At 42.0% G+C, this 27,580-nt stretch overlaps 1 protein-coding gene across 1 annotated transcript in view; it reads right to left on the minus strand.

The window, feature by feature from the left end:
- Window positions 1-26,860, minus strand: part of cpne2 (copine II) — an 81,278-nt gene extending 54,418 nt beyond the window's left edge. The window contains exons 1-2 of the mRNA XM_061917434.1: window positions 26,655-26,860; window positions 10,929-11,129 (exon numbers count right to left, since the gene is read on the minus strand). Of these exons, the coding sequence (XP_061773418.1) occupies window positions 10,929-11,105 (177 nt within the window). The 5' untranslated portion in view covers window positions 11,106-11,129; window positions 26,655-26,860. The remainder of the gene's footprint in view (window positions 1-10,928; window positions 11,130-26,654) is intronic.
- Window positions 26,861-27,580: the final 720 nt, after the last annotated feature.

The raw sequence follows: 27,580 nt of genomic DNA on the forward strand, positions 1-27,580 counted from the left end.
CTGATGATGATGATTGAGGGAACCCCTCATGAAACAGTTCTGTAGAGATGAAGTAGTCTTGTGATTTTTCCCACACCTACATATATATATGACATATATATGAAATACTCGAGTTGGGGAATTATACGCCACCCCTCTTAACCACGCCCCACGCCCCCAACCACGCCTACGCCCCACCCCTGACCTGAACCCCTCCACCCCCCGACCGCCCACCTCCCGAAATCGGAGGTCTCAAGGTTGGCAAGTATGGTATATTATGCTGTCAATTTGGTGGTTTGTATGAAATTGTATTAATTTTGTTTTGAAGCAATTGATGCGTGAGTGCACTAATTATAGATTATGAATAGAATAGATTGTGGTGGACATAAGAAAAACATGGTCAGTGATAGGAAATGGAACGACACTTTGGGAACTTCTCATGACACCATTATTCTGCTCAATATGACCAGTAACAATTAAGTATTATTTTTCATAGTTTAACAAACACTTTTTGTCAATAGTTCATACCTTGTTAAGAAGTTCCCTTCGTTCTTTCCAACTAAGTAAAAACCAAAAGACACAAGTTGATCTTCTTTGAATTGGTATTTAACTCTCTGCAGTTTTCTAATGGGGATTGTATGTACAGTTAATTAGTCAGCACTTATTATAGGATTGGATTGATAACAACAGTTTACCTGCACCCTGCAACAATAAGCTGAATTTCCCCCAGCGATAAATAAAGTACTTTCTATTCTATTCTAAGCAACACAACGTCAATTTATAGGTTTCCATTTTAAGAATGATGGAGTGATGAGTACCTTTGGCCCCAAAATGTAGTTCAGACAGTAATCAGACACTGCTAGCGTCATGTTTTTTGGCCTGTTGGTTGGATGACTAACACTCTCATGCAGTGTTACACCCATTTTATTATTTCTTTATGCACCATCAGACAAGCTCAATATATCTTTGTCTTGTGTTTTATAGTTGATTCAATTTGATCTTTCCACTAATCTTAAAGGGAAACTGCACTTTTTTGGGAATTCTCCCTATGGTTCATAATTATTATCCACCCATCCATCTTCTTCCGCTTATCCGAGGTTGGGTCGCGGGGGCCGCAGCCTAAGCAGGGAGGCCCAGACTTCCCTCTCTCCAGCCACTTCACCCAGCTCCTCCCGGGGGATCCTGGGAGATCCCGAGGTGTTCCCAGGCCAGCCGGGAGAGAGTCTTTCCAACGTCTCCTGGCTCTTCCCCGTGGCCTCCTACAGGTCGGGCACGTTTGTCTCTCATAATTATTATCCATCCATCCATTTTCTACCGCTTATTCCCTTTTTGGGGTCGCGGGGGGCGCTGGCGCCTATCTCAGCTACAATCGGGCGGAAGGCGGGGTACACCCTGGACAAGTCGCCATCTCATCGCAGGGCCAACACAGATAGACAGACTACATTCACACTCACATTCACACACTAGGGCCAATTTAGTGTTGCCAATCAACCTATCCCCAGGTGCATGTCTTTGGAAGTGGGAGGAAGCCGGAGTACCCGGAGGGAACCCACGCATTCACGGGGAGAACATGCAAACTCCACACAGGAAGATCCCGAGGCTGGATTTGAACCCAGGACTGTAGGACCTTCGTATTGTGAGGCAGACGCACTAACCCCTCTTCCACCGTGAAGCCCCATAATTATTATGAGGGACAAAAATGTTATCTTTTTTAAGATTCTAAAAAGGATTTTAGGGCTTCACGGTGGCAGAGGGGTTAGTGTGTCTGCCTCACAATACGAAGGTCCTGCAGTCCTGGGTTCAAATCCAGGCTCGGGATCTTTCTGTGTGGAGTTTGCATGTTCTCCCCGTGAATGCGTGGGTTCCCTCCGGGTACTCCGGCTTCCTCCCACTTCCAAAGACATGCACCTGGGGATAGGTTGATTGGCAACACTAAATTGGCCCTAGTGTGTGAATGTGAGTGTGAATGTTGTCTGTCTATCTGTGTTGGCCCTGCGATGAGGGGGCGACTTGTCCAGGGTGTACCCCGCCTTCCGCCCGATTGTAGCTGAGATAGGCGCCAGCGCCCCCCGCGACCCCAAAAGGGAATAAACGGTAGAAAATGGATGGATGGATGAAAAGGATTTTAAAAAAAAAACTATGATCTCGGCCACAGTAGCTGTGCCCTACCATAGGAAGATGACAACAACAACCAGAACACCGCCCCCACCTCTTCACAGTGAGGAAGAGAAACTGCAATCCTCTCTGTATGATGTATCTATACATTATTGTACCAGTAGAAAAAATATATTATTTTTCAATGTATCATTTGTTCATTCAACAGGACTGTATGATTTCAGCAGCAGAAATATACTTTTCTGTAGGGCAGTTATGTTTGTCAAAGCCCTAAAAACAAACACTATACTCTGTTATATGTTGCTGCCTCCGTCCAATCATTCAATGTTTCCCTTGTTAGCTTGATCTTCCATCTTTTGCCTATTAATGTATAATCCTCTCATCCTTTAGTTTCGGCTTTACTTCAGCTTCTCAGGTTTCTCACTTTTAGGCTCTCATGCCCTCCCCCTTTCTCTCTATCACCAGTGTCTCACACCTCCATCTCACAGCACAAATATAGATGAAGACATAAAAAGGGAGGAAACATGAAGAAAAACAATCTTAGAAATGTTTAACTGGGGGGATTAGAAAATGTGAAAAATACTGAGTATGCTAAACCAGTAAATCTGTGAGTAACATCCGCCCCAAAAAAGGTTTGGCCTACAATCCAGCAGCACTAAGCTTATTACGTTTGCCTATTGGTTACCGTAGTAACCAGTGGCAATTTCACACCACAGCCCCATGTCCCGCTGACCTCAAGCTAGCTACTACTAAAGGTATCGCCTACACACAAGCACCCAAGCTGCAGCCCCAGTTTGATTGCATGTAATTAGACTTTTTTTCTTCTCTCGGTTTACATGTGCTGAGAGTTGGACTTGCACACTTTTAGGTATAATAGACACCACAGTACAGTAGAATTTAGGAATGAAACCAGATTTCAGATGGTTTGTAATAGTGTTTGAAAATGTCATGATTAAATATTAACAGTTTGTATCCAAGTGCCCAACAAAAGAAGTGAGATGCACGTTTTACAGGGCTCCAGTGCAAGGTGCCCCCATGAGAATTTGTTTTGTGGTGAGGCTTTTTGGGTATACGTAATATCACAATAATAATACAAATATACTTTATATTTTATAACATACATATATATTTTCAAAGGCCCACTGAAATGAGATTTTCTTATTTAAACGGGGATAGCAGGTCCATTCTATGTGTCATACTCGATCATTTCGCGATATTGCCTTATTTTTGCTGAAAGGATTTAGTAGAGAACATCGACGATAAAGTTCGCAACTTTTGGTCACTAATAAAAAAGCCTTGCCTGTACCGGAAGTAGCGGACGATGTGCGCGTGACGTGACAAGTTGTGGAGCACCTCACATCCTCACATTGTTTACAATCATAGCCACCAGCACCGAGAGCGATTCGGACCGAGAAAGCGACGATTTCCCCATTAATTTGAGCGAAGATGAAATATTCATGGATGAGGATAGTGAGAGTGAAAGATTAGAAAAAAAAAAAAAAAGCGAGGGCAGTGGGAGCGATTCAGATGTTATTAGACACATTTACTAGGATAATTCTGGAAAACCCTTATCTGCTTATTGTGTTACTCCTGTTTTAGTGAGATTATATGGTACCTGAAAGTCAGAGGGGTGTGGCCACGGGTGTGGTGACCGCCAGTGTCTCCGGTCGGAGGAGGTAAGAGAGTCCGCAGCTGCAGGAGGACGCAAGCTCCGCTCATATCTACGGTAAGAACCATCTTATTACCACAATGTTCTCACCGAAACCTGCCGGTTGACAGGTGTAAAGCTTCACCTTCGGGAATGTAAACAAGGAAATATTGCCTGTTTGTGTTGCTAAAGGCAGCTGCAATACACCGCTTCCCATCTACATCTTTCTTCTTTGACTTCTCCGTTAATTAATTGAACAAATTGCAAAATATTCAGGAACACAGATATCCAGAATGCTGTGTAATTATGCAATGAAAAGAGACGACTTTTAGCCGTGAGCGGTGCTGGAAGAACATGTCCGCTACAACCGGTGACGTCACGTGCACGCGTCATTATTCATTTTCAACAAGCTACTTCGCGGGAAATTTAAAATTGCAATTTAGTAAACTAAACCGGCTGTATTGGCATGTGTTGCAATGTTAATATTTCATCATTGATATATAAACTAACAGACTGCGTGGTCGGCAGTAGTGGGTTTCAGTAGGCCTTTAATGCTCAACTTAAAGCATTTCTGACTTGCAAATGTTTGATACTTGTGTTAAACAATACAAAAGCTTCAAATCATAAGGTTCATGCATTTGAGCGTGACCTTGAACTCTGTTTTAGATGCCTGTGAAGGCTGTGTTTTGTTTGCTGTGTCTTTTTTAAACAGTAGGCCATTTGTGATGCCAGACTGTTGGGGAAATACTAATGTGGTTACTTTTAGTACATGCTCTTTGCCAGGCTCATACCTGTCAACCTTTGCATTTAACATATGGTACATTTTCCAGGAAAACTGGTAAAAAATAAGGTATTTTTATTTTCATATTATGATTTTTTTTTTCTAGATTTAAAACACTTCCTTGTGGTCTACATAACATGTAATGGTGGTTTTTTGGTCAAATTTCTTTGCATAGATTATGTTTTACGGACCATCTTCAAGACACTTTCTAACCATCTCTTCAGGATGTGCCGTTTTGTGGGCTGTTTTATAATGGGCCTCCCCTTTGGCTGCATCTTCTCCCAGTCAGCCATGTAGTAGTTTTTAGCGTCTTCATATAGAGTCTAGTGACAGATATAAATTCGAACTATGCACAATTTTTGTATTCCAAACCCCGTTTCCATATATGAGTTGGGAAATTGTGTTAGATGTAAATATAAACGGAATACAACGATTTGCAAATCCTCTTCAACCCATATTCAGTTGAATATGCTACAAAGACAACGCTGTGCACAACCCGGGGGTCCCTGGTTCAATCCCCACCTAGTACCAACCTCGTCACGTCCGTTGTGTCCTAAGCAAGACACTTCACGCTTGCTCCTGATGGGTGCTGGTCAGCGCCTTGCATGGCAGCTCCCTCCATCAGGGTGTAAATGTGTGTGTGAATGGGTAAATGTGGAAGTAGTGTCAAAGCGCTTTGAGTACCTTGAAGGTAGAAAAGCGCTATACAAGTACAACCCATTTATCATTTATTTATTTATTTGATGTTCAAACTGATAAAAAATGTTTGTTGTTGCAAATAATCATTCACTTTAGAATCTGATGCTAGCAACACGTGACCAAGAAGTTGGGAAAAGTGGCAATAAATACTGATAAAGTTGAGGAATGCTCATCAAACACTTATTTGGACCATCCCACAGGTGTGCACGCTAATTGGGAACAGGTGGGTGCCATGATTGGGTATAAAAACAGCTTCCCAAAAAATGCTCAGTCTTTCACAAGAAAGGATGGGGCGAGGTACACCCCTTTGTCCACAACTGAGTGAGCAAATTGTCAAACAGTTTAAGAACAACGTTTCTCAAAGTGCAATAGCAAGAAATTTAGGGGTTTAAACATCTACAGTCCATAATATCAAAAGGTTCAGAGAATCTGGAGAAATCACTCCACGTAAGCGGCATGGTGAGAAACCAGCATTGATTCACCATGACCTTCAATCCCTCAGACGGCACTGTATCAAAAACCGACATCAATCTCTAAAGGATATGACCACATGGGCTCAGGGACACTTCAGAAAACCACTGTCACTAAATAAAGTTTGTCACTACATCTGTAACTGGAAGTTAAAGCTCTACTATGCAAAGCGAAAGCCATTTATCAACAACATCCAGAAACGCCGCCAGTTTCTCTGGGCCCAAGATGGACAGATGCAAAGTGGAAAAGTGTTCTGTGGTCTGACGAGTCCACATTTCGAATTGTTTTTGGAAATATTCGACATCGTGTCATCCGGACCCAAGGTGAATCGAACCATCCAGACTGTTATCGACGCAAAGTTCAAAAGCCAGCATCTGTGATGGTATGGGGGTGCATTGGTGCCCAAGGCATGGGTAACTTACACACCTGTGAAGGCACCATTAATGCTGAAAGGTACATACAGCTTTTGGAACAACATATGCTGCCATCTAACTGCCGTATTATTAATGGACGCCCTTGCCTATATCAGCTAGACAATGCCAAGCCACATTCAGCACGTGTTACAACAGCGCGGCTTCGTAAAAAAGGAGTGCGGGTACTTTCCTGGTCCGCCTGCAGTCCAGACCTGTCTCTCATCGAAAATGTGTGGCGCATTATGAAGCGAAAAATACGACAGCGGAGACCCCGGACTTTTGAACGACTGAAGCTCTACATAAAACAAGAATGGGAAAGAATTTCACTTTCAAAGCTTCAACAATTAGTTTCCTCGGTTCCCAAATGTTTAATGAGAGTTGTTAAAAGAAAAGGTGATGTAACACAGTGGTGAACATGCCCTTTCCCAACTACTTTGGCACGTGTCGCAGCCATGAAATTCAAAGTACATTTTTATTTGCAAAAAAAAAAATAAAGTTTATGAGTTTGAACATCAAATATCTTGTCTTTGTAGTGCATTCAATTGAATCCATTGTGGATTGAACTTTCACAGTATCATGTTAGACCCGCTCGACATCCATTGCTTTCCTCCTCTCTAAGGTTCTCATAGTCATTATTGTCACCGACGTCCCACTGGGTCATTATTGTCACCGATGTCCCACTGGGTGTGAGTTTTCCTTGCCCTTATGTGGGCCTACCGAGGATGTCGTAGTGGTTTGTGCAGCCCTTTGAGACACTAGTGATTTAGGGCTATATAAGTAAACATTGATTGATTGATTGATTGAATATGGGTTGAAAATGATTTGCAAATCATTGTATTCCGTTTACGGTGGCACAGGGGTTAGTGCGTCTGCCTCACAATATGAAGGTCCTGCAGTCCTGGGTTCAATCCCAGGCTCGGGATCTTTCTGTGTGGAGTTTGCATGTTCTCCCCGTGAATGCGTGGGTTCCCACCGGGTACTCCGGCTTCCTCCCACTTCCAAAGACATGCACCTGGGGATAGGTTGATAGGCAACACTAAATTGGCTCTAGTGTGTGAATGTGAGTGTGAATGTTGTCCGTCTATCTGTGTTGGCCCTGCGATGAGGTGGCGACTTGTCCAGGGTGTACCCCGCCTTCCGCCCGATTGTAGCTGAGATAGGCGCCAGCGCCCCCCGTGACCCCAAAAGGGAATAAGCGGTAGAAAATGGATGGATGGATGGATGTATTCCGTTTACGGTGGCACAGGGGTTAGTGCGTCTGCCTCACAATATGAAGGTCCTGCAGTCCTGGGTTCAATCCCAGGCTCGGGATCTTTCTGTGTGGAGTTTGCATGTTCTCCCCGTGAATGCGTGGGTTCCCTCCGGGTACTCCGGCTCCCTCCCACTTCCAAAGACATGCACCTGGGGATAGGTTGATAGGCAACACTAAATTGGCCCTAGTGTGTGAATGTGAGTGTGAATGTTGTCTGTCTCTCTGTGCTGGCCCTGCGATGAGGTGGCGACTTGTCCAGGGTGTAAACCGCCTTCCGCCCGATTGTAGCTGAGATAGGCGCCAGCGCCCCCAATGACCCCAAAGGGAATAAGCGGTAGAAATGGATGAATGGATGGATGGATGGATGTATTCTGTTTATATTTACATCTAACACAATTTTCCAACTCATAGGGGATAGAGAAAAAGAAGAAACTTAATAATTACAACGTTGGACTACAATGATGGACTTGTGCAAAGTTCTTTGGGGAAAAAACTTTACCATATATGGAGATATCCACAGACGTTACTAATGGGAAAAATGCCAGAAATTGGGCGAATTCCAAACGGCTTGTTTTATATATACACAAAAACAGGTACCAATTGGTTAGAAAAGTTGATTTTGCATAATAGCTACACCTTAAATCACTAACAAAAATAATAATTTAAAGCATAGATGGGACTCGAACCTGAAGCGCTAGTCAGTGGGCGACACACTTCTCCAGTAGCCCTGCTTCCACAAGCCCACCCAATTGAGCGTTTGTGACGCTTGAATCGAGCGGTCCTGATCTGTGCAGTAGCAGCAGTACTTGTGAAGATCTATTTTTCATTGAGAGCAAACTCTGGTAAAAAAAAAAAACAGCACTGGGAAGACACCGGGAAAGAAGAACAAAGAAGGAGATTTCCTGGAAAAGACCCCATCTCTCTGCTACGCCCTCTTGGCTATTGGCTGGAGCCTCTTTTGCTATTCCTTCTCCTTTTATGCTATCCCACCTGTTCTGATATCTATAAAATAAATACTTCAGTGTGATTATTTTTTCAGCATGGACTAGTAAGTAGAAAGTTGGGTTTACCGTTAAACTCTGATGACTAAAAGATGGCGCCATTGCAACATCACAACATGGTTTGAGGAAACACAAGAAAAGGTAGGGTGACGTATTATGTTATTCCAGTTGTGGCATATGCACAATAACACAGACGTGCAACTATGGTGAGATAAATGCTGTCTTTTTTTTTTGCTCCTCTGTATTCGAGAGTGTGCAGGTGTTCGTAATAATGTGGCCAGGGAATATATATATATAATGTTTATGAAGTTTCTTTTCAACAGTATCTAAAAAAATAAAAGGTATTTTCGTCTTCAATATATATATCTAACCGTTCATATATTCAAAATATACTGTACATTGAATAATTTAAGGGGTGTGGGGCGTGGAAGGTTTTAATTTAAATTTAAAGGAAACGCCTTCATACACAGTTTTCAGACAAACCCAGAAAACGGGTTGTAAATGTGACAGTGGGGTAAAATTTGTGCTAAATTTACACCAAAGCATATCCAAGACATAATATGTAGACCACAAGAACGTGTGTTAAATGTATATCAGAGTCACTATAGGTCCCCTTTAACAATTTAATTTAGCATAATGATTTGAAGGTTAATTCTTGAGTAAGTATTTACCGGTAGTTGCTTTTGTAATTGTACTGTTTAAAATATATATTTTTCCCCAGCCCCAAATAAACTTGATGACTGAACGAGCTTTATCGTTTTAACGTTCAGTCTGCCATTAGAGATTTTGATTTTCTGCAAGTTAGATACTTGTTGTCATGTTGTTTTTTTTCCCACTGGGAAACTTGGTTTTAGTGTCTTCATATCAGAAAAAATATTTAGGATTGATAAGACTGAGGTAACATCATCTTAAAAATCTGGTTTAATTCAAACAATTGATTTTTTACACAGTTTTAAAGGGGAACTGCACCTCTCTTGGCTTTTTGCCTATCATTGACAATTATTATGAGAGACATGAACACAGATGATTAAAAAAACGCTTGCAAGATGGGAGTCACAGTTGTAGCCTTCAAATCCCTCTAAACAACTTCACAACCCTTCATCAACGTTTTATGTACATGCTGCAAATATATACATATTTAAAGTAGTAACAGGCACATTCATAACAATATGTAATATGTACGATATTTACCGTATTTTGGTCATTTTATGCATCACTGAAACTATTTCCTCATTTTCATTTCCATAGCAGCACACTTCTGACTTCCGGCAACAAAAGTGTGTTCCTACTTCCGGAAACCAACGCGAGTGTGTTTTAATCATGGCAGACTTGGTAACAGACAACTAAAATGACTGTTTTTGGACAAAGAGGATTCACAATCTAATCTTTTTGAAGTTGAATATACGGAGGATGGACTGCTGGTTATGGAAGCGAACACGAAGAGGCTGGTACGTTGGAGCAGACTTTGACGCTGCAAATGTGGAGATTGGAACCAAGCTTTTTAACATAAATGGATTGCCCATCCATCCATTTCCTACCGCTGGAGTGCTGGAGCCTATCTCAGCTGCATTTGGGCGGTAGGCGGGGTACACCCTGGACAAGTCGCTACCTCATTGCAGCATAAATTGATTGCTTTCCCAAAATCAACTGGAAACGTCCCCGGTCAGCTCGACCAAACAAACAACTATCCATCAAGTGAGTCACTATAATATCGATCATGATACACATAATACGTCATACGTGTTATTACAACTACAGTACATACTCTACACTGTCTGGGTAGCTGTGTACAAACATAACATGAAATGTGGGCTAATACTTTACAAATACTGTAATATGATTGTTCATGTTTTTCAGTCAGTACAGATTGGTGTTCTATCGCTGTTGTGTGAGTACGCTAGAAAACATGTTCCTCAGTGTTCGCTCTTACAATAAAAAAGTCACTACTTCAGGGTACGGCACTTAAATTAAGTATTGTTGATGGTTTTGAATGCATTTTTATAGTGATTGAGAGGTGGAGTTGATTGCTCTCATTAGGTGCATTGCTAGCTACCTAGAATTATGTTTACATGTTAGAATGCAAAATAAAAAAAAAAACACTTTCGTATTCATGTCTCTCATAATGATTGAGAATGATAGGCAAAATTGCCCCCAAACGTGTGGTTCCCCTTTATGTGGTGAAACAATGTTTCTATATCTAAGTATGGATTATTCTTATTGTTACTTGATGAGGTAGTATAGAAAAATAACGGCCTGGAAAAAGCAAGAAAGTATAAGGCCACAGTAATGCACAGAACTAAAACATCTATTAAGGATGTGACAGAGGCCTTCTGGCCCCCAAGCCCAGTTTCAAACATCCTCTTGAGAGCCAGCAGCGTCTTCTGCAGTGAACATTTGTTTTTTATGAAAATGAAAGATGAAAAACACTCACATATAAGGTGGTTGTTTACTGTATGCATGTGTTTGTTCATAATACAATGATTTTATGTAAGACCTCTGCAAAAGATTTTCCATACAATGCTGTGGATCCCCTTATTGTTTCCCCCATTTCTGTCATCCCCTATCTTACCTCAGCCCAGTTTCCATCCACTTCATGGAAGAGAACACAGAAAGGATCTGACTTGGAGGCAACGTCGCGGTCTAGAAGACTGGCGGCAGTGACAGAAAGCTCCACCCGTGTGACACAGTGCTTCGGTCCCACACCTCGTATCTGGTCCTCGGTGGATGAGCTCAGAGTGTAGGCCATCTTTAGATGTCACTAAAATTCCCCCTGTAGATTAAAAACAATACAAATGAAGACATTTTACAACAACTGCAATGAACTAATCAAAGTTTATGATCTGGTTAGGGCATTAGATGTTCTTTGATGCTTGTGGTTTATGCATGGGATAATGGTACATAAATTACATGCATAGTATCAATCAATCAATCATGCATAGTAGGGAATTGTTTGATCCCTAGAAGTTTACTTCCCTACAAATATATGAATATCATTTTTTAAAGGTTTATTAAAACAGAGACTGTTTTTATCACATAAAAACCCCTCTAGAAATTATTTTTTTTTAATTGAGTTTTAAAGTTTATCATCATTGTCATTCTCCACGTTTAACACACTATACATTGAACAAATGACGTTTCTAATACTCAGTGTAAGTGACAAGTACAAGGACAAAGCAACAGATGTATAACGAACTCTATTTAATAATACAACTCTAACATTTGTCAACCAAATAATTAAACAAGGCGACACGGTAAAGAATCTGGGTATTATCTTCGACCCAACTCTCTCCTTTGAGGCACACATTAAAAGCGTTACTAAAACGGCCTTCTTTCATCGCCGTAATATCGCTAAAATTCGCTCCATTTTGTCCACTAAAGACGCTGAGATCATTATCCATGCGTTTGTTACGTCTCGCCTCGACTACTGTAACGTATTATTTTCGGGTCTCCCCATGTCTAGCATTAAAAGATTACAGTTGGTACAAAATGCGGCTGCTAGACTTTTGACAAGAACAAGAAAGTTTGATCACATTACGCCTGTACTGGCTCACCTGCACTGGCTTCCTGTGCACTTAAGATGTGACTTTAAGGTTTTACTACTTACGTATAAAATACTACACGGTCTAGCTCCATCCTATCTTGCCGATTGTATTGTACCATATGTCCCGGCAAGAAATCTGCGTTCAAAGGACTCTGGCTTGTTAGTGATTCCCAAAGCCCAAAAAAAGTCTGCGGGCTATAGAGCGTTTTCCGTTCGGGCTCCAGTACTCTGGAATGCCCTCCCGGTAACAGTTCGAGATGCCACCACAGTAGAAGCATTTAAGTCTCACCTTAAAACTCATTTGTATACTCTAGCCTTTAAATAGACTCCCTTTTTAGACCAGTTGATCTGCCGTTTCTTTTCTTTTTCTTCTATGTCCCACTCTCCCTTGTGGAGGGGGTCCGGTCCGAACCGGTGGCCATGTACTGCTTGCCTGTGTATCGGCTGGGGACATCTCTGCGCTGCTGATCCGCCTCCGCTTGGGATGGTTTCCTGCTGGCTCCGCTGTGAACGGGACTCTCCCTGCTGTGTTGGATCCGCTTTGGACTGGACTCTCGCGACTGTGTTGTGGATTGAACTTTCACAGTATCATGTTAGACCCGCTCGACATCCATTGCTTTCCTCCTCTCTAAGGTTCTCATAGTCATCATTGTCACCGACGTCCCACTGGGTCATTATTGTCACCGATGTCCCACTGGGTGTGAGTTTTCCTTGCCCTTATGTGGGCCTACAGAGGATGTCGTGGTGGTTTGTGCAGCCCTTTGAGACACTAGTGATTTAGGGCTATATAAGTAAACATTGATTGATTGATTGATTGATAACATACACAGATAGTAATAAATAACATTAATATGAATGAATAAATAGAATTAGTAAAAATAAATAAAATAGTTTTTGCGGTGTTTGGGGGCGGTATTAAGGGCACAACAGGGGTTATGAGTGGAATAAGTATTTAATCTCCAGGAAAAACATGACTGGGTACTTATTAAAGGGGCCCTATTATGCAAAACCAACTTTTCTTACTTCTTGGTACCTGTTTTTGTTTATTTGGAGTTCCCATAAGTCTCCAAAAGTTTAAATCGAACCATGGAGGCATCGCAGATATATTTATAAAATAATCTTGCCTTCTTGCAAATTTGCTCCAAACGAGCTGTTTGGAATTTCAGACTTTAGAGGCGTTTATTTCTTAGTTACATCAGCAGATATCTCCATATAGAGCAGCGGTTCTTAACCTGGGTTCAATCGAACCCTACGGGTTCGGTGAGTCGGCCTCAGGGATTCGGCAGAGGTCAAAACATACCCGACTCATCGTCTCAATAAAAACTTCTCCCTATCGGCGTATTACGTATACAGCAACAGCAGAAGTCACACACTGATTTGCAGGTGTGTAATTTGTTGTGAGTTTATGCAGTCTAGTGTGAGTTTAGTGTCGGTTTTGTTCTTTGAACAAGGTGACGTTCATGCACGGTTCATTTTGTGCACCAGTAAAAAAAATGGTAACACTTTAGTATGGGGGAAATATTTACTATTAATTAGTTGCTTATTAACATGCAAATTAGTAACATATTGGCTCTTAACTAGTCATTATTAAGTACTTATTAATGCCTTATTTGGCGTGGCCTCATTATAACCCATCCATCCATCCATTTTCTACCGCTTATTCCCTTTGGGGTCTCGGGGGGCGGTGGTGCCTATCTCAGCTACAATCGGGCGGAAGGCGGTGTACACCCTGGACAAGTCGCCACCACATCGCAGCTCATTATAACCCTAACCCTCTAACCCTAACCCTAACCAAATAATTCCAAATTAAGTCCTTGTTACTTAGAATATGTTTCCCAAGTGTCCAAAAACCTCTAAATTAAGTCTTTGTTACTTAGAATATGTTCTCTAAACTAAAGTGTTACCAAAAACATATAACTTTGGCTTGAATTTAATTTATTTATTTCACTAAAAGGGTTCGGTGAATGCGCATATGAAACTAATGGGGTTCGGTACCTCCAACAAGGTTAAGAACCACTGATATAGAGCTATGCGCGAGTTTGCCATTTTTATCCGGTTGTAGTAAAGAAGTTCCTTTATTTTCTCTATCCTCTTGTTGTGGGGCAGAATGGCTCATACATGCACATGCATGCTAAAATTATCCCCTGTTGCTATTTTTAACAAAAGTAGCCCATAGTACTAGCTTATATCTCTCAGTAGACCCACTATGGAAGTGGTAAAAACTACAACATGGCTCACGGGAAGAAGACACAGTCTAAGTGGAGGCACCTAAATGAGACCGCCCACAAAACGGAAGAAATGGTCGGAAAACGACTTGAAGATGGTCTGTAAAACATAATTAATGCAGCATTTTTACCAAACAACCACCGTTATATGTTATGTAAACCACAAGGAAATGTTTTGAATGTAGACAAAAAAAATCACAACATGACCCGTTTAAAGCAAACTTTTGTTGGCAGTGGTCACACATTTTTTGGCCTTGTTCACCAATGTGACGCACAGCTCAGGAGAGATTTCGGCAGAGTTGTTTTTACAGATTCTCTCTGAATCCTGAAGGTATTGAGGGTGTCGCTTAGCAACTCAAAGTTTTAGCTCTCTCCTCAGATTTTCTATAGGATTAAGGTCTGGACTCAGAATGACTTTGCCACTCCAGGATCTTTATCTGCTACTTCCTGAGGCAATCCCTTGTGGACTTGGATGCATGTTTTGGGTCATTCTCATGCTGGAATATCCATGAACCATCTGAAGCCGGGGTCGTCAGGCCAGGCCAGGTTAAGGAACCCCAAACTGAAGTAGAAATGGAGCAGAGACCCACTATTTATACTGTATATCTTGTCTACAAGTGTCCATGCATCCATCCATTTTCCTCCTCTTATCTGAGGTCGGGTCATGGGGGCAGCAGCCTAAGAAGAGAAGCCCAGACTTCCCTCTCTCCAGCCACTTCGTCCAGCTCCTCCCGGGGCCAGCCGGGAGACATTGTCTTCCTAATGTGCCCTGGGTCTTCCCTGTGGCATCCTACCGTTCGGACATGCCCTAAACAGTTTCCTATGGAGGCATTCGGGTGTCATCCTGACCAGATACCCGAACCACCTCATCTGGTTCCTCTTGATATGGAGGAGCAGCAGCTTTACTTTGAGCGCCTCCCAGATGACAGAGATTCTCACCCTATTGCTAAGGGAGGGCCCCGCCACACGCAGAGGAAAATAATTTTGGCCACTTGTACCCGTGATCTTGTCCTTTCGGTCATAACCCAAAGCTCATGACCATTAGTGAGGATGGGAGCAAAGATCGACCGATAAATTGAGAGCTTTGCCTTCCAGCTCAGTTCCTTCACCACAACGGATCGATAAAGTGTCCGCATTACTGAAGACGCCACACCGATCCGCCTGTCGATCTTACAATTCACTCTTCCCCCACTCGTGAACAAGACTCCGAGGCACTTGGAGCAAGATCTCTAGCCCAACCCGGAGATGGCTCTCCACCCTTTTCCGGGCGAGAACCATGGACTGGGACTTGGAGGTGTTGATTCTCATCCCAGTCGCTTCACACTTGGCTGCAAACCAATCCAGGGAGAGCTGAAGATCCTGGCTGGATGACGTCAATTGTATTTAAATGAAAATGGTCCTAAAAGTATCTTTTTATTGTGCAATATTCATCTGTGGCATAAAGGTGGTCCTCAAGTTATGAACGAGTTTCGTTCATATACAGTGATGTAAACCTTGCGAGCACTGAAGTATTTCAATCTATTGTGTGTTTTGACAATGGATTTCTTGGTCCCTGTGGTCCCAGCCACCTTGAGATCATGAACAAGCGTCTCCTGTGTAATTTCAGGCATATCCCTCTCCATTAAAAAAAAACAACTGCACAGTATTTCACAAAGGAAAATCTGGCATATTCCGAATGACAGCAAATGAGTGTTCTGATGTTTTTCTTTTATTCTCTAATTAGTGCGCCAACAGTGGTAGTGGTCTTTTTCTCGAAAATCTTCTTACAGAAGACACAGGATTGTTTTTGTGCTTATTGGAGACTTACCCAAGCGGTGTGGGTCCGGTTTATTGCTGGTTGGTAGAGGATCACAGCAATACACATTTATAACCATCATCATATTCTTGTTAATATTCTGTCTCTCTTAATTAAATAAACCCCCACAAAAATACAGGCTGTTCAAGTCTTTAAAAGCGGGTAATAAAACTTCAGAGGATCAAATTCATATTTCCCCCACTGTCATTGAGTTGTGACTTTGAGTTATTTGAGGGACAATATGGAGTGAACCCCCATAATCGGTGCCTGTGGCTCCTTCAGGTTTTATAATGAGCATAATGAATCCAACATTAATTAATTTTCAAAACATTGGATGCACTTAATTACCAAGCATGGCCAACAAGTACAAAGAATACGAGTTGCAGTAATTAAACCTGTACCAACGTGAAGGGCCTGGATTTTGTTTTGAGTTGCCAATGGGCAGAGGCAGTGAGCTCTTTAGCTTGGTTCATTTAGATTGGAGTCCATCCAAATGAACAAGGCAGTTTCCAAGTCCCTTAGGGATAGAGAATCTCACTGTAATTTGCAGTGATTTCAGTTTAACATATGAACTCAATATATTAGCCTTTCCATTGCTATAAACAGCATGTTAGAACACAAAACAATTATCTGTTGTACAATACCACTGTTTGAGATACTTAATTGTGAAGAACTTACATGTACATGTTACATGTCTAGTAGTAAAACCAAAAAAAAGAAAGTGGTCAGTAGAAAACCTATTCTTGATCTCTACTTTACTGATTTATTACTTAAAATATAAACATACACTCATATAGTCAGTAGGAATGGGTGCCAAATTTGGTACTTTTGTAGGCAATGACTAAATGCCATTAGTACTATTGGGTATAGATTAACGTGAAAGCAAACGGTGCAATATTGCCATACCTTTGGTGTTACTGATTGGCATTGGAGATTTCACATGGCGAGTTCAACACCTTCAAATTTGATGATGAAAACGACAACTAAGAATCATGTTACAATTAAACAGCTGGTGTGTGATAAGTACAATACTTATAGTATTAACACTTTTTAGGCTACAACCAAAGCTTAGATCCAGCTTAATGGCAAACAATACTCCCTGACTCAGCAACACACCATAGCCTATACACTACTGCCATCTCATATCTTGGATTTGCAACTGCATGCAAAACTTACTATATAATACTTTAATTGAGACTCAGAAGTGTAAGAAAACAAGCTTTAGAATCTGGACAACACAGTTATAATTATCAGCTCACTGTTGAATGTTAAATACTTGTCTTTATTATTAAACAAATAAATATCTATCAACACATGAACACACACAGAAGTAACAAAAATTGGTACCGTTGCACACCGGTATCGATTCCCAGGCACAGGGAGTTACAAAACCCAAAACCAGTGAAGTTGGCACGTTGTGTAAAGCGTGAATAAAAACAGAATCCGAAGATTTGCAAATCCTTTTCAACCTATATTCAATTGAATAGACTGCAAAGAAAAAATATTTAACGTTCAAAATGGAAAATATTTTTTTGCAAATATTAGCTCATTTGGAATTTGATGCCTGCAACGTCTTTCAAAAAAGCTGGCACAAGTGGCAAAAAAGACTTAGAAAGTTGATGAATGCTCATCAAACACTTATTTGGAACATCCAACTGGTGAACATGATGATTGGGAACAGGCGGTTGCCATAATTTGGTACAAAAGCAGCTTCCATGAAATGCTCTGTGATTCACAAACAAGGATGGGGCGAGGGTCACCACTTTGTGAACAAAGGTCTGACCAAATTGTTTAACAGTTTAAGAACAACATTTCTCAACAAGCTTATGCAAATAATTTAGAGATTTTACCATCCACTGCCTATAATATAATCAAAAGGTTCAGAAAATCTGGAAAAATCACGGCACGTAAGTGATGATATTACGGACCTTTGATCCCTCAGGCGGTACTGCATTAAAAAGCGAAATCAGTGTGTAAAGGATATAACCACATGTGCTCAGGAACACTTTGGAAAGCCACTGTCAGTAACTAGAGTTTGTCGCAACATTTGTAAGTGCATGTTAAAACTGTACTATGCAAATCGAAAGCCATTTATCAACAACACCCAGAAACACTGCCGGCTTCGCTGGGCCCGAGCTCATCTAAAATGGACTGATGCAAAGTGGAATAGTGTTCTGTGGTCTGACGAGTGCACATTTCAAATTGTTTTTGGAAACTGTGGATGTCTTGTCCTTCGGACCAAAGAGAAAAATACCATCTGAATTGTTATAGGCCCAAAGTTTAAAAGCCAGCATCTGTGATGGTATGGGTTTGTGTCCTTGGGCAGGACACTTCACCCTTTGCCCCCGGTGCCGCTCACACCGGTGAATGAATGATGAATGAATGATTGGTGGTGGTCGGAGGGGCCGTAGGCGCAAACTGGCAGCCACGCTTCCGTCAGTCTACCCCAGGGCAGCTGTGGCTACAGATGTAGCTTACCACCACCAGGTGTGAATGAATGGTGGGTTCCCACTTCTCTGCGAGCGCTTTGAGTATATAAAAATAGAAAAGCGCGATATAAATCTAATCCATTATTATTATTATTATTATTATTATTAGTGCCCAGGGCATGGGTAGATTACACATATTTGAAGGCACCATTAATGCTGAAAGGTACACACAGGTTTTGGAGCAACATATGTTGCCATCCAAGCAACGTTATCATGGACGCCGCTGCTTATTTCAGCAAGAAAATGCGAAGCCACGTGTTACAACAGCGTGGCTTCATTGTAAAAGAGGGCGGGTACTAGACTGGCCTGCCTTTAGTCGAGACCTGTCTCCCATTGAAAATATGTGGCGCAATATGAAGCCTAAAATACCACAACAGAGACCCCGGACTGTTGAACAACTTAAGCTGCATAGCTTGTTTGGTAGAGTGGCCGTGCCAGCAACTTGAGGGTTGCAGGTTCGATTCCCGCTTCCGCCATCCTAGTCACTGCCATGGTGTCCTTGGGCAAGGCACTTTACCCACCTGCTCCCAGTGCCACCCACACTGGTTTAAATGTAACTTCGATATTGGGTTTCACTATGTAAAGCGCTTTGAGTCACTAGAGAAAAGCGTTATATAAATATAATTTACTACTACTACTACTAAGCTGTACATCAAGCAACAATGGGAAAGAATTCCACCTGAAAAGCTTCAAAAATGTGTCTCCTCATTCCCCAAACGTTTACTGAGTGTTGTTAAAAGGAAAGGCCATATAACGCAGTGGTGAAAATGCCTGTGCCAACTATTTTGCGGTGTGTTGCTGCCATTAAATTTTAAGGCAATGATTATTTGCAAAAAAAATGAAGTTTCTTAGTTCGAACATTTAATATCTTAGTCTATTCAATTGAATATAAGTTAAAAATAATTTGCACGTCATTGTATTCTGTTTCCATTTATGAATTACACAACGTGCCAACATCACTGGTTTTGGGTTTTGTCGAACCGTATCGGTTCAATTGTAAAAGGTACCCACCCCAAATAGTCAGTTTCAGCTCACTGTCCGAGTGCAACCATAATACTCTAAATCTAAGATAACTCCAGAAAATAAACACAGTGGGGATATAGAGAAAGTTACTAATATAAGGACATAGAGTGACCATCATATTTTTAACACATTTTCTCTGCATCTCATAAATACATGTAAACAGAAGAAAAGCACAATTACAATATACCATCTGTTCCCCCCGGAAAGCTTTGTTAGTACAAAATGCCCTCAGAGAAAAGCAGAAAACAGATGTGGCATGCAGCATGACCCCGGTATGGGTCACTGTCGCGCGCGAATAACGGACACAAAATTGTGTTAACAACATTACAAAAAAAGCTGTGATGCAAGGCCATACAATCTAAAACGGACGAGGTGTCTAAAAGACTAAATCCTTTTGTATTTGAGTAAGAGGTAGTATGTTGTTCTAGGTAAAACTCATTCTTTCTCATTGTTGATGAAGCTTGTACAGACAACCTAACACCGCATGCCCATGAGGGTTGATCTGTTCATGGAGCAGCATGCCAGAAGGATGGTGTCTGTTGCTAAGATACAGTATGTGTCATAACCAATATGATCCTCCCAGTGTGATGTCACATGGACAGCAGTAATGTACTGAAAATATGATTTTTAGCTCTTAGTCTTGCTTGGGATATTTAAAATAAATAAACGTATCCATATTGTGTCTTGTCACTCACTACTACTGTTAGTGTTTGCAATTCAATCAATATTCTCACAAAACTGATGCTCAGCTTTATCAAAAACACTCAGGTGTTTAATGATACTGTTTCTAATATATATTTTCTTTCTTTCTTTCTTTCTTTTCATAGTTTTTTTTCGAACATGAGCACATTTACAACACAATACATCACACAGTTTCATGTCACCTTACACCGCATCATGTCCGAAAAGGAGTAGGAAAAAGCAAAGCTTATTTAATCCTACCCCTTTCCCACGTCAGAGCGCCCACAAATGTATACATTCATCTACTGACTTTCCTTACAGCAAAATAGCCAAATGACATCCGTGAATGAGTAATACAACAGATCTGTAACATGTAATTAATTAATTCAGTCATTACCAACATACTGAGATGAAGAATATCTTATTTTTAATAAGGTTGAAAGTGTTTCTCATGTCTTGGTTGACAAGACTCTGCAGCGTCGCGTGGACATCGGGGCGGTACCTCTGGATTGGCAGACCGGGGTGGTAGTCCCTCTCTTTAAGAAAGGGGGACCGGAGGGTGTGTTCCAACTATCGTGGGATCACACTCCTCAGCCTTCCCGGTAAGGTTTATTCAGGTGTACTGGAGAGGAGGCTACGCCGGATAGTCGAACCTCGGATCCAGGAGGAACAGTGTGGTTTTCGTCCTGGTCGTGGAACTGTGGACCAGCTCTATACTCTCGGCAGGGTTCTTGAGGGTGCATGGGAGTTTGCCCAACCAGCTTACATGTGTTTTGTGGACTTGGAGAAGGCATTCGACCGTGTCCCTCGGGAAGTCCTGTGGGGAGTGCTCAGAGAGTATGGGGTATCGGACTGTCTTATTGTGGCAGTCTGATCCCTGTATGATCAGTGTCAGAGCTTGGTCCGCATTGCTGGCAGTAAGTCGGACACGTTTCCAGTGAGGGTTGGACTCCGCCGAGGTTGCCCTTTGTCACCGATTCTGTTCATAACTTTTATGGACAGAATTTCTAGGCGCAGTCAAGGCATTGAGGGGTTCCGGTTTGGTGGCTGCGGGATTAAGTCTCTGCTTTTTGCAGACGATGTGGTCCTGTTGGCTTCATCTGGCCGGGATCTTCAGCTCTCACTGGATCGGTTCGCAGCCGAGTGTGAAGCGGCCGGAATGAGAATCAGCACCTCCAAATCCGAGTCCATGGTTCTCTCCCGGAAAAGGGTGGATTGCCATCTCCGGGTTGGGGAAGAGACCCTGCCCCAAGTGGAGGAGTTCAAGTACCTAGGAGTCTTGTTCACGAGTGGGGGAAGAGTGGATCGTGAGATCGACGGGCGGATCGGTGCGGCGTCTTCAGTAATGCGGACGTTGTACCGATCCGTTGTGGTGAAGAAGGAGCTGAGCTGGAAGGCAAAGCTCTCAATTTACCGGTCGATCTACGTTCCCATCCTCACCTATGGTCATGATCTTTGGGTCATGACCGAAAGGATAAGATCACGGGTACAAGCGGACGAAATGAGTTTCCTCCGCCGTGTGGCGGGGCTCTCCCTTAGAGATAGGGTGAGAAGCTCTGCCATCCGGGAGGAACTCAAAGTAAAGCCGCTGCTCCTCCACATCGAGACGAGCCAGATGAGATGGTTCGGGCATCTGGTCAGGATGCCACCCGAACGCCTCCCTAGGGAGGTGTTTAGGGCACGTCCAACCGGTAGGAGGCCATGGGGAAGACCCAGGACACGTTGGGAAGACTATGTCTCCCGGCTGGCCTGGGAACGCCTCGGGATCCCCCGGGAAGAGCTAGACGGAGTGGCTGGGGAGAGGGAAGTCTGGGCTTCCCTGCTTAGGCTGTTGCCCCCGCGACCCGACCTCGGATAAGCGGAAGAAGATGGATGGATGGATGGATGGTGTTTCTCATAATTCTTCTTCTTTGTACTTTGTGAGCACTATTTATTTGAGCATCGTCTTAAACTGGATCATATCAGTACAATGTTTAATTTCTTTACTTAATCCATTCCATAATTTAATTCCACATACTGATATGCTAAAGGTTTTAAGTGTTGTACGTGCATACAAATGTTTTAAATTAGATTTTCCTCTAAGGTTATATTTCTCTTCTTTAGTTGAGAAGAATTGTTGTACATTCTCTGGTAGCAGGTTATAATATGCTTTGTACATCATTTTAGCTGTTTGCAATTTTATCAAATCATCAAGTTTTAATATTTTCGACTCAATTAATAAAGGGTTTGTATGTTCTCTATAGCCAACATTATGTATTATTCTAATTGATCTTTTTTTGTAACACAGTTAACGAATGTTGCGCACATTTGTAGTTGTTTCCCCATATTAATGCACAATAACACATATGGTAACACTAGCGAGCAGTAGAGAATATAAAGTAAAAAGTAAAAGTAAAAACTATGTGATTTTACACTACTGAACATGCTTGTCTGCTCACATAACCAGCAATGTTATGACGTGAGGATGCGCCGTCATGCCCGGGGACCGGTACTTTTCAAACAGAGTATAGTACAGTTTTTGATTCATTAGTACCACGATACTATACCAGTACCGGTATACCGTACAACAACACTGTGTAGAGTGCCGCTTTCCATCATTTTCAACAGGCTACATCGCTACACCCCACCAACCCCCTTCCTCTCACATTAGATCCACCCAGGAATAGGGCCATATGAATTCCTTCCCTACTTTATACTATTGTTCTAATTCTACTGCAGATTATTTACTGTAGTTCCAAGTACTCTGATATCTGAACTATCTTACTGGTCCTACAATATAAACCAAAGTGCTCCAGCTTTCTGGGTCAATGAGAGCATTGCATGTTAAACTAGACAGGAGGCAAATCAATCAATCAATTAATCAAAGTTAATTTATATAGTCCTTAATCACATGTGTCTCAAAGGCCTGCACAAGCCACAACGACATCCTCGGCTCAGATTCCACATCAGGGCAAGAAAAAACTCCACCCAATGGGATCCAATGAGAAACCTTAGAGGGGACCGTAGACCAGTGCAATGGATGTCAAGTGCAACGTTCACTGTAAGGTGCGCGCCTGCGCAATTGCGCACTGCTCACACGTCCTCTGCGCACAGCAAATTAATGCCGCGCACTAAATCGAAAATCCCATCTGAGCTTCAAACAAAATAAACACGTTACAATTTATTCTGTATGATTTTGCAATGCAACTCTATGAGTGATAAGTGACAACAAGAGTGGCCCCGATGATAAAACAATCTTTGTCAACACAGTTCAATTATTGTCTGTCGAGACATTTTACGGACAGGAATTCCATCAATTACTTTATTGAGCAAAACTGTTTGTAACCACACCAAAAACATGAGTAAAAAAAACTTTTATCCATAAAACTGGTAATTTTCTGCCATACAAACCGGGCTTAAACCAACTTTGTCATCCGTCGTTTCAACAGAAGCCGCTCGCTCTCTCACCTGCTCCAACACAAGCACTCATGGCACTTAGCCAGTGTTGCATTTATGGCCACACAAAAAGTCGGACAACCCTAACGCCATACAATGTGTAAATGCCAGGTTGTAACACTCTGACTCCTCAATCAGATGTGTGCTTATATTACTGCCATTAATTAAGAATGTTAATCTAAAGATATTATACATGAAATATTGTCACTAGATTTCATAAATGCTAATAAAAAGATGTATTATACGGACAGAAAGTTACAGGAACTAAATGTAATCTCTGAAAGGGGAAACATTTCTTTTAAAGGCAGGACCCGCAGCCAGACATACAATACTAGCACATAGTTTTTTGTTATTGTCATTGTAAGAGGGCAAAATCCCTTATATCAGAAAAATATTTTAATAAAAAATTTAAATTGTTATGATGTCAGGTTTGGGAAAGGTGTGACGCTGGTGTGGCCACAGTGTGTACGTCTGATGTTGCTCACATGTGCTCCACTGAATGCTCAGGGAGTTTGTGCGTTTGCTCACACACATGAAAAATTAGAGGGAACGTTGGTCAAGTGTACCTTTTTAATAGTGTGAGAGTCCAGTCCATAGTGGGGCCAGCAGGGGATCATCTTGAGTGGAGACGAAATGTGGTTGTCTTTCTCACAAAGAGCGACAGCTCCGGGCTCATTGCACACCCAAGTAGCTTTTACTACCAGTAATATAAGAAGCAGCTTTTCCACAGCAGAGTGAGCCGCACAAAGGGTAATTGTTTTAAATTAGGCACATGTCTATCTGTTTTGGTCCTGTGATGAAGTGGCGGCTTGTTCAGGGTGTACGCCGCCTACCGCCCAAATGCAGCTGAGATAGGCTCCAGCACCTCCCGCGACCCCGAAATGGACAAGCGGTAGAAAATGGTTGGATGGACATATGTGTTACGTTTGCTGCATTGCACCACAGAGAGCCTAACACACAAATGAAGGCTTGCAAGGTGAAATTTGCCAAGCCAGATAAGTACAAAGTAGGAAAAATTGAATGCCCAGACATCACTTTGATGCCAAAACCAATCCAATGTCAATTAATGCTAAGCTATATGCACATAGAGTGTCTGACCTGAGAGTGGGAGGCCGTGAGTCAAAACCCTGCCGAGTCATACCAAAAACTACAAAAAATGAGACCCATGGCCTCCCTGGTTGGCACTCAGCATCAAGGTTTGGAATTGGGGGTTAAATCACCAAATGATACCCGAGCGCAGCGCACGCTGCTGCTCACTGCTCCCCTCACCTTCCAGGGGGTGACCATAGGGATGGGTCAAATGCAGAAGACAAATTTCACCGCACCTAGTGTGTGTGTGTGTGACAAAGTGAATTGTGAATTATATTTATATAGCGCTTTTCTCTAGTGACTCAAAGCGCTTTACATAGTGAAACCCAATATCTAAGTTACATTTATACCAGTGTGGGTGGCACTGGGAGCAGGTGGGTAAAGTGTCTTGCCCACGGACACAACGGCAGTGACTAGGATGGCGGAAGCGGGAATCGAACCTGCATCCCTCAAGTTGCTGGCACGGCTGCTCTACCAACCGAGCTATACCGCTCTTATCTTTGTTACAGTACGTGTGACAAAGATAATGTGTAAAAATATCTATTACTATACCTCATTAATAATGGATTATTTTAGTTTTGCAAGAAAAAAGTGCCAACATGTGGGCTGAAATAGAACCCGTCTGCATTTTGGACACCCCTGTTGAAAAGACCCTTAAGGGCAGGCCTGGGCAATTATTTTACTCGGGGGGGGGGGCAGATTTATATAAAAAATGTGTCTGGGTGCCGGTATATCTATTTTTAAGAACTCTAATACAAACCTCACAATAATGATTGAAAGCTAAAAAGTTTATAATAGAAAGCCTTAAAAAACAGAATGGAATTTGATTTTTTTTTTTTTTACTGAATGAGACACCCAGAATTTACATGAAAATAAAGAATGTGGGATTTACAATATTAACTATGAATGATAAAGCACTGACTATTGACAACTTATTTTACAATCAACTGAAAAGCAACCAAAATGCAACAAACAGTGGGGAAAAAAACCCCACCTCCAATCTGACATATCTCATAGTGACCATAGTAACTAATTAGATGACCATAGTAACTGGTATATGATGCAGATTCCAAGCATTGAAAGACTTAGTATAGTTGAAGACTTCCGGTCATTAGAAAACATCACTGCACATCATAATGGCAGCTACACTTTACATTTTAAACATCTAAAACAATTACCTTATTTCCTTGAATTGCCGCGGGGCATATAGTATGCGCCTGCCTTGAATTACTGCTCGCTTCGCAAAATAATTAGCTCATGCTTAGTATTACCGCCTGGTCAAACTCGTGACGTCACGAGTGACACTTCCCTTGTCATCATTTTCAAAATGGAGGAGGCTGATTTCAATTGCAGAAAGGGAAGAAGATTAACAGCTTTTCAGTAGGATTTAAGGTCCAAGCTTACATCAGACTCAAATTTTTACTGCATATCTTTGGTAAGTGCCGGAGTGAGAAGAGGTTTTTAAAATAATTAGCGCATGCTTACTTTTACCGCATGCCTTTGGTAAGTGCAGGAGTGAGAAGAGGTTTTAAATTAATTAGCGCCCCGGCAGGAAATTCAAGGAAATACGGTATTTGGGAATGTCCGGCGGGCCATATTGAAAAGCTCAACGGCCAGCATGCGGCCCCCGGGCCTTGGTCTGCTTAGTTCTGCTAAAGGGGTTTAGTGCCATGCAGTGGTAGGTTAACTCAAACCGGGTCCCGAAACTAAAGTCTGAGCGACTGTCCAAAAACCAAGCAGGGTCCTCTCACAGAAAGTGTAAACAAAACTCCCCAGCATCTCTAACTGAAAATGGGGTTTTAACAGTAAACGCACTTTACATGCTTCCCCACATTAAAAAAAAAAAAAAACATATTTCAGCAGGTTTTCTGCTTAACTAATCTTTCCACACCTTTTTTTTAAAAATCCAACACACAAAAGACCTCATATTGCAACCTGCTACTGGAGACTATAAGTGTTTATTTTGAAATACTACGTTCAATAACAACCAACACTAACAACGTAAAAACTGGCTTACCTGTGCGAGAACGACGTCAAACTTCTTCTTTTCAGTGACAATTATTTGAGTATTGACGCACACAAACTGTATACCTTTGTACTCATCAAAGTGTTTAAGACAAATAAGTATAAATCCTCATGTTTACGACTCCTCCAGGATCCCGAGAAGCGCACATGCAGCGTCAAGTCATCTTTGGAGGAGAGACACGCTTTTTTTCCCACCGCTCACACCACTTTCAGTCAAGCTTGCGGAAACACGACCGCGTCTTACAGGAAGCGTGGTGATTTAGCCTTCAAAGTAAAGTGTTTCCGCTTCGCGTAGCGTTGAATAGAAAGAAAGGTTTAAACCAGTGGTTATCAACCTTTTTTCAGTGATGTACCCCCTGTGAACATTTTTTTAATTCAAGTACCCCCTAATCAGAGCAAAGCATTTTTGGTTGAAAAAAAGAGATAAAGAAGTAAAATACAGCACAATGTCATCAGTTTCTGATTTATTAAATTGTATAACAGTGCAAAATATTGCTCATTTGTAGTGGTCTTTCTTGAACTATTTGGAAAAAAGATATAAAAATAACTAAAAACTGGTTGAAAAATGAACAAGTGATTCAAATATAAAAAAAATATTTCTACACATAGAAGTATCGATCCGTTGTGGTGAAGAAGGAGCTGAGCCGGAAGGCAAAGCTCTCAATTTACCAGTCGATCTACGGTCCCATCCTCACCTATGGTCATGAGCTTTGGGTCATGACCGAAAGGATAAGATAACGGGTACAAGCGGCCGAAATGAGTTTCCTCCGCCGGGTGGCGGGGCTCTCCCTTAGAGATAGGGTGAGAAGCTCTGCCATCCGGGAGGAGCTCAACGTAAAGCCGCTGCTCCTCCACATCGAGAGGAGCCAGATGAGGTGGTTCGGGCATCTGGTCAGGATGCCACCCGAACGCCTCCCT

This window comes from Nerophis ophidion, linkage group LG12 (genome assembly GCF_033978795.1).
Source record: "Nerophis ophidion isolate RoL-2023_Sa linkage group LG12, RoL_Noph_v1.0, whole genome shotgun sequence".
NCBI lineage: Eukaryota > Metazoa > Chordata > Actinopteri > Syngnathiformes > Syngnathidae > Nerophis > Nerophis ophidion.